The sequence below is a fragment of the Coenobita brevimanus genome, chromosome 46 (genome assembly GCF_032717465.1).
Source record: "Coenobita brevimanus isolate Jiangsu-jjx chromosome 46, ASM3271746v2, whole genome shotgun sequence".
Lineage (NCBI taxonomy): Eukaryota > Metazoa > Arthropoda > Malacostraca > Decapoda > Coenobitidae > Coenobita > Coenobita brevimanus.
The window spans coordinates 34,489,505-34,498,481 of NC_136999.1; the positions used below are offsets into that span (position 1 = coordinate 34,489,505).

Sequence of the window (8,977 nt, forward strand, 5' to 3'; positions counted from 1 at the left end):
TTTCATTCTTGTCTCATTTCTTTAATTATCTTGTGTCTTATCAGGTGCATGAGTGAACGTTATTCTGTACCCTGAAGATGGATCACCATACAGAGAAGACATGCATAATCCATTCTGGCGATGATGTTCCACACAGTGATCTTATATCACCAAGAGACTATGATTCCTGGAACATTCTTCTTACAGCTGCCAGAAAAAGATAGCACACGCTATTGCTGGACATTGCTGCAACCATAGGAGAGGGAGATTTGCCAGAGGTATTTTATCATAGAAGCGTGATTTGGATCAAATTGAAGGCAAAGATGACGGCTCCCTTTCACAGGTGAAGCGATGTTACGCAAGTGAACAGGCCTCATCCTGAAGAGTTTTAGATAAAATTTGTATATTTTGCCCACCAGAAGAGGCAACACAATACATAAAACGAACAAGAACCAGAGAACCTTTGGTAAAGTGTGTTGAATTACAAGCAAACGTCAAGATAAGAGAAGTGTTGACAAAGCGTAAAGAAACTAGAATTCTAGCTCTTGCCTCAAGAGAGCTTGTTGCAGCAGAGGCATAATATCATAAGTCCTGCTACAGACTTTATACCAACTTACAGTAAAAGGCATAAAAGACAGTAATGTTACAGCCACTCTAAATGATCCTGAGGACCCTGATTACAAGTACAAGGAGACTGAAAGGGATGTCCATGACCATTTGTTGCAGTATATCCGATGTGAACTGTTTAAATCACCCAGAGTTATGAAACTAGCAGAGCTCACAAATGTGTTACAGGACCGCATGTCGTCCCATGGAGTGGAAATACAAGAGTCCACTAAGAAACACCTTCGAAGGAAACTTGAAGCTGATTTTGGAAACGTGCTTCATATATTTGCCGATGAAAAGGGAAAGCTTTGGGTATTTCCAAACAACTTAACTGCCTATGACCTGACACGTGAAAATCAGCAGCTGAAGAGCAAGCTGAAAATTCTTCAGGAAAACACCTCTAATGTTCAGCAAACATTGGAGGGAGCACCGTAACACCTAAGATCTGTTATAAAACACCAGGATAAAAATAGATAATGACCATTTCTACCCTCAGCCCTAACTAGCAGTGTGAAAATGCCAGAAGATGTAACAAAGTTCCTTCTTGCACTGATCAGTGGAGATGTGTCTCCCGAACAACCATGAAAACTGCTAGTAGACTCATTTGCTCAGGATCTTATATATTCAGCGAGTGGGCAATGCTGAGCTTATCCGGATTTATAACAGGTTTGGTCATGGAGTGTCATATACTACTACAGAAGAAAATGAAACTGCTCTGTGCCTGCTAAAGCTCGCAGTGGCTACGGATAACATTATTCTGCCAGAAAATATACAAGATCGTGTATTTACAACTCCTGCAAAGGACAACATTGATCAGCTTGAGGAGGCCCCGAAAGGAGAGGGAACGTCTCACAGAGTTTATAGCACAATTGTACAGCCAGATATTTGAACCAAAGCCATACAAACCTCCTCTTCATACTATTCAGAATTATAAGAAGAGAAGCCTGACATTTCACGAGGACCCTTGACTATCTATGTACCAGGGGAGCGATTCGGTCCTTCTAACCTCAAAAGTGTTGACGGTGATACTGTAGAACCGATGTGATTGCTGAGGCACACAAGAAGAATCTTGTATGGATGCTTACAGTCATAAGAAAAAGTATCGTTACCCCCAAGCATATTCGATGCTAAACGAACGTTGGCAGGACTATGAGGGCGGGTCCTTACTGTTCGCCCCTCCCCTATCTAGTGTTGCCATATCACAATCCCACTACAAGATTTGGAATAATGAGCAAGAATGAGCCAAATGGCGGGGAAATATATAGGATGTGTTTGCGTTACCCTGAGCACCCCGCAGGGGGTTAATAATGAAAATCGGCATGTTTATTATTTTCCTTCTATTCAGTACTTGTTATGTATAGAATACAACACATACATTATTTTGAAGTGTATTAAATCTATAGGCATCAACTTTTTTTTTTAATGATAGTGTAGCAGGGGTGCAAGAGTTCATTTGTTTGCTTTAGATGGGTGGTTAAATGCTTCAGATGGATACTTCAGTTAGTGGCATCTATGCGTCAACGTCTAGAAGCTGTTTTGGAAGCGGGGGGGGGGGGAGGTATACAAATTATTAAAGGAATGAGATCGAACACGTATTATTATTTTCCTTCTACTCAACATTCATTATGTGTAGAAAGCAATGCATTTCATTATTACACTGAAATTTACTAACTTGGCTTGTATCGGCTGAATTACTATCATACGTCTGGCATGGGTGCACATATTCATTGCCCGCCTGCATGTATGTTGCCCACTCTACACCATTTTGTTATATTTTTATTTAATGAATTCGGTGCCGGATAGTAAAACGTATTGTCTCTATGCACAGAGGCCAAACGATCTGATTAGCTTTTATTACCTCTGGCACAAATTCTAATATCTGTGTCTCACATAACCGACATTGACGGGTTTGCGGTACAAACTTTTCTGTCCCGTCATTCCACAACACTTCATTGTGTCACAGTGTATGGCTCTGAAGGGTAATGATAGTCTTTCTTATGACTGTACAAGACAGATCGAAGAAGACAACCAACAAGTGATGGGATAGACAGGCTTCAATATTGTCATGAGAAAAGCCATGACAATGACAAAAGATAACAGGGGATATCTGCCAACTATAAATGCCCAAGCAAGTGATATGACAACCATACATGAAACATTAGAACAGTCATTGCAAATCAGGGACCCTCTGAACCTATGCAAAATTGTAGTTGTGTTTGATCAGGTAATCTATGCAAAGGTTGCAGAGATTGTGTGGAAACATGCAGACAGATTCAAGAATGTAATCTTGCAAATGAGAGCATTCCATACTATATGCAATCTACTTTTCATTATTGGAAAACGGTTTCAAGATGGAGGGTTGAAAGACATTATAAAAAAAAGATGGTATTGTTGCAGAAGGATCAGTAGCTGTTGTCATAGAAGGCAGCCAGCACAAGAGAGCAGTGAGAACCCAAAAATGTATATATGAAGCTTTACTCTGCATTGTCTTCAAGGAATTCATTCCATGGATGGAACAGAATCATTTACCACACACAGGGTGCATTGAAGAAGGACTAGGAATTATTCATGACCTTCATGGAAATCTTTCCCCAGAGATGTATGAAGAGACGATGTCAAAATGCAGAACTTGATGGCTTGCTTCATTACTTTGCATCATGCATACATTTCCTTTGACATGACAATGGTACCTTGTCTGAATTCTGGATGAGTTACATTGACATTGTCATTGAATTACTTGCTCTGCTACGGGCTACAAGGGAGAGAAACTGGAAGCTCCACATGGCATGCATCCGCTCATTGATTCCATGGTGATTTACGTATGGCAAAGTCAACTATACACTCAATCTCAGTGTGTATTATGCTGAAATGTCTAACTTGTCTGAAACACATCCAGATGTCTATGACAGTTTCAACGAACGCTGGTATGCTGTTCAGATAGGAGACTCCAATACAGTTGACTCCATCCCTGTTGTCCAGGCAACAGAAGAAATAGTCAACACAGACACCAAAATTGCAGATGGAACTTTTCGCTTTAGTTTGAATACTGGTGCTGTCAGATGATACTATCTAACTGCAGAGCACATAAGTACTTACATCAGGATGCGTGAGACAGTTCAGCTAAACAAACCAGACATGAAGCATTCAGATCTGCACAAGCCATGAATGCTGAAAGACGAAAAAACTGTTTGTTCAGTGATTAGTGTCATAGGTGACTTGGTGAATCCTTCCGAAGAATCAAGCTAGTTGTCAGGCGCCAATGCAGCTCTAAAAGAAGCACAAAATCGTGGTGAAACTGCTTACGTGAACTTCAAAGTGAAGAGACGAGACCAGTCCTCCACTGATCAAATTCCGTGATCCTCTTCCCAAAATGAAGCTCAAGACTTTCAGTGAAACCTGTAAAACCAAGAAAGTGAAAACCAATGGCAGAGGTGTCACTCTGAGAGCAACCACTGGACTCTTTGGCAATATGCTAATGATGGCACAGACACGGTAACTTGACATGAAGGAGGTTTTAAAATTCCCAATAGGTCCCTTGTCATGGTCGCTTGCCACGGATGACGGCCTGCCTAGGAAAATGGCCAAGACTATACTTTCTAAGGGGTTACAAAAAATGTATCTGCATCAGAAGTGATTCCTCCATCATCTGCTTGCACAGTAGATGGAATAGCTATTGATCACAAGATAAAAGGAGAGAAGAAGACCTTTGGAGACACAGCATCTCTGGTTTTGTCAACGGCCCTTCATGAAACATCAAATGATGACAGATTAGACATTGTCTTTGATGTTCATAATGAAAAGTCTATCAAAAATGCTGAGAAACAGTTATGTCAGTCCACATCCAATAGCATAGAATACAAAAACCATTCAACCCAAACAGCATGTGGTACAATGGAGGAAATATCTTACATCCGCATGCAACAAGACTTCTCTCATTCAGTTTCTTGCCCATGAATGGAAGCAGGAGAGACATGTCAACAGACTAAATGGCAAAACTCTGTTTGTCACTTGCAATGATATCTGTCATCGGATAAACGCCCAAAGTTGTGACACTGTGGCAGAGCTAAAGACAATCAAGAAGAGGCTGACACACGTATCCTTTTACACTCAGCTCATGCAGCAACCTGTGGTTTCAAGACAATTGTCATCGTTTCATTTTATACAGATGTCTTTCTTTTGCTGTTAGCCTTTGATAAAGACATTCCTATCTCACTAGTAGAAAAGTGGAACCCATGCTAGAGTGAAATACACATAGGTACAGAAAATCACTAGAATTCTAGGTGGATCGTTTGTGAGGCAATTATTGGAATGCACAGTTTTACCGGATGTGACTCAGTCAGCACATTTGCTGGAGGTGGGAAGCTGAACACCCTTAAAATGTTGAAAGATGACCCTCAGCTTCAGAAAATATTCTGTGATCTTGGGAAAGAATGGACTGTATCCCCATCTCTGAGAGACAAGCTAGAATCAGTCACCTGTAGGCCATATGTATCAAACACTCCTACGGAAAAAGTTAATGAACTGTGCTATGGGCTGTTTCCAGTGCATATAGCTGGGAGATGAAAATCATCGCAGGACAATAAAAACTCACAGTTGATTGGACTGATATCGTTACAGCTCACTACGGGCCAGAATGATCTGAAAAGTGGGATTTTTTTTGGCTTTCCATGTACAAGCATTAAAGGTCCAATTCTAGGGTTTTTCTCGAAGCACAATACGAATATGACAGTTAATTTCCCATAGAATAGTAATTTTTACAAGTTTAGCTATATTTGTTGTTACAATTAGTGAGCACAAGTTGTTTAGGAAATACAATAAGTGCATCTGAAAAATAAGGTCTGTGATCAAGATCATTAGGGTCATGTTCGTTCAAAGATTCCCTTCACCTACGGTGAAGGCCAGGCCATCCATTCACCTGGTCTAGGATCGTGTTGTTGTTGTTGTTGTGATATTCGTCCCGAGTTGATCGGGACGTGGGCAAACAGAGAGACCGTCAGAGTTGTGCTATGCACGCACCTGCTATCTTTAACGAGAGGGAGGGTAAACCCTGACCACTTGAAGATGTATGTTGTGGGGTGTATTACCAATGATGCCCTCTGCACTGCGATGTTGTCACCTGAATGAGCAAAGTTCCAGTCAGGTCGAGATCAGAGCTGGGTGGGGACCGGACATTCTAGGATGTACCGGTAGTGTAGAAGAGGCTCTTTGTTTCTCTCAAGACATTGGGGACACGGGTAAGGCTCCAAACCTCCAATTTGCTTGTAGCACGGAAACCCCATACACAGTCTCCAGATTCTTACTAGCAGGTAATTGGGCAGGCCAGGGTGAACCAAAATCGGAGTTAAGGATGTGGCTTTGGCATACCAAGAAGCAGAGCGAGAGCCCTCTGAGATGCAGAGTTGATGGGCGGCACAGGAGAGTCTATGAATAGTGCTGGAAACCCCGCAGAGGATGTGTGAGGTACTGGGGCTTAGGTGAAACGTGACTTCCGGGAGGGAGCAAAGCAGAACATCCAGCTGCATCAGCCAGCTCATTGCCGGCAATCCCAGCATGTCCTGGGAACCAATGTAAAGCCACCATCATTTGTGATGAGAGATGCTGTGGTGTACATGGGAGTGAGTAGATATGTGTTGTCTGTAAGAGGGAATGTTTGCAAGCCCTGAAGTGATGAAGCGAGTCATTGTGAATGACAACACATCGATGCTGATGGAGATGAGTGTGGAGTAGTACACCAAGGATTGCAAAAAGTTCAGCTTCAAAAGTGGAGATACCTGGGGAGATGCGCCATGATTCACTGTAAGTCCAGAAGGTGAAAGCCAAGCCAGCAGAGCCATCAGGTCAGACCGAGCCATCAGTAAGGTATGTTGCAATGTCAGGAGTTTGTAGAGCAGCTATCCTACAGAGGCCCTTCTGCCAGAGGATGGTAGGAATGGAGTGTCATAGTTTTGCTACAGTAGGGCTCAAGATGTCAAAAGGAGGTGGTGTCCAGGGAGATGGGAAACTATATCCCGAGCAAGGCATGTCGGGACCCCTACATGCCTCTGGTGCCACATCCAAGCTGTGAATAACAGCGGCCGTGGCCTAAGCCCAATCACGCTGGGCTAGCAGATCAGGGGGCCTGCTCAATAGCTGCCACAGGAGAGCAGAGACTGGCTGGCATTGGAGCATGGGGAGTGTCGCCGCAGTCACACACAAAGCTATGCAATACTCCAGTGAGGAAAAGCTGCTCTCAATACATAAATTGGCTACCCTGGTTGCTACCCTGGTCCAACAGGGAGCACCCAGCATAACCCTCAGTGCATCGTTCTGGAGCACCTCCAGAGATCGTATGGATGGTGAGGCAAGGTTAGTGAGGCAGATTGCACTATAGTCCACGAGGGAGCAAATAGCATGCGTGAAGAATTTGTGGAGAAGACCATAACCCGAGACTCCGTTTGGAGAGGTATCGGAGAGCGGATATGCGGGTGGCAGCTCTCTCTTGCAGGTACTTTACGTGTTTGATGAAGGTGAGCCCACTGTCAAAGAAGACTCTCAGATATTGGTGAAGCACAACAAATCCGAGACTGTGGCCACCAAGCAGCAGTGGATAGTCCGGAGGGCGGAAACCAAAAGGGAGGAACTTACTCTTCTCGAGGTTGATGTTACAGCATCTGGCATGCAGCCAGGACAGAGCAGTAGGTGCCTGGGTGAAGTAGTCCCTCCTCAAGAAGACCAGTGCCAAATCATCTGCATAGCAGATCAGTGTAACGCCAGGACCATAGTCCACTGCCAGTAACCCCTCCACCAGCACGTTAAAAAGTAAAGGGCTCAATATGCTCCCCTGTGGGGTGCCCTTGCCATGATGATGAAATGGTTCCTTGGAACCTGATCCCCACCGTGCAGTTGAGGAAAAAGTCTCTCACCCACGACAAGAGTCTTCCTCTCACTCCTAGTGCCGCTAGGGCTGCCTGGATGGCAAGTGGGTTAGCCAGGTTGAAGGCTTTTTCCAGGTCAAGGAAGACCGCCATCCCCTGACCACCTCGGAGCACCCCGAGGAAGGATGCCAGGCAGTTTGTAGCACTCCTGCCCGGATGATAGGCATAAATCCTCGGGTCCAGTGGTCCCAGACGCCAGGTGAAGTGAGCACGCACATCCCTCTCTGCCGTCTTAGCAACGCAGCTAAGAATGGAGATAGGGTGCATGGCAGTGGGATCGTGAGGTTTGGGAATCAGGTGGATGACAGCAGTCTTCCACGACCTTGGCAACTGACCCTCAAACCACGAGAGGTTTAGCAGATCGAGCAGCCTCTCACTACCACAATCTCCAACATGTGATAGAATGGAGTAAGTGAGCCCATCGAGCCCAGGCACAGTGTCAGCCCTGCAGTGCAGCGCTTTACCAAGTTCCCCACTGGTGGTTGAACAATCAGCGGGTCCAGGCATACCACAGGCAGCCTGGACTGCAGCGATGCAGGAGACAGACAGCTGTGCCTGAAGGGCTCAGACTGACTGCAGGAGATTGTAGGAAGCAGAGCTATCCGCAAAGTGCCACGCAAGTCGGCAGGCCTCAGCAACAGGGTCAGGTTGAGAAGGCGGGGGAGGAGGATGTGGATTGGAGATGTACCAGATTCTCCTCCACATCTCAAGGAGAGTGGAGTGAGAATCCAAGGCTCTTCACAACCTTATCCACGCCTCCTTCTTGATGCGGCACTTCTCGGTTGTTACATGTTGCATAACCGCAACCAGGAACCGATGGTGCAGAAATATATGGCACCGCCAGTACTGTTTACGTTCTGCATTCAGCCTGTGGTTCAGCTCTCTGACCCTATCACAATAGACCCAATAATCCTGGTAGCACTTTGTGCATTGTCTTTGGAGCGAAATAGTGAGGGAGGCAGCCTGTGAGAAGGCATGGGCTACATGATCCACTCGACTCTCAAGGTCTGGGGCAGGAGGAGATACCTTGAAGGCAGCGGCTAACGCACGGCCAAAAGCAGCCCAGTCAGCCCTGTGGAGATCCCACCGTGGCGGATGGAGTGGTGGAAGTGGAAGTGGAGCTGTTGGCAGAGTGACCTCAAGGGCAAAGCGATCGCTTGCAAGGTGAGAGTGCAGCGACCACATTGCCAAACCCATGAGGGGAGAGGACACAAATGCTAAATCAAGGCACCCCCCCATCAATGTGTGTATTCTCAGCAGTGTCGTTTAGAATGGAGACACCACCCACCTCCTCCAGTACTAATGAGATGTGCCACCCTACATCACTGGACTGAAGGGGCAAGGCGAGAAGGCCGTGATGAATGTTAAAATCGCCCCCGATATACACAGAGCCCCTGGCAGCCCGGAAGAACAGGTCTCCCATCTCCAGAGTGCCCCTGTGGCTTCAGTATACGTCATATACCGTTATGGGTGACGTC

At 45.3% G+C, this 8,977-nt stretch overlaps 1 protein-coding gene across 1 annotated transcript; it reads right to left on the bottom strand.

The window, feature by feature from the left end:
• Window positions 1-7,376: 7,376 nt before the first annotated feature.
• Window positions 7,377-8,006, bottom strand: LOC145398689 (uncharacterized). Its single transcript, XM_080271490.1, has one exon. It carries the CDS (start codon window positions 8,004-8,006, stop codon window positions 7,377-7,379), a length of 630 nt encoding a protein of 209 aa, XP_080127616.1.
• Between the last annotated feature and the right edge of the window lie 971 nt (window positions 8,007-8,977).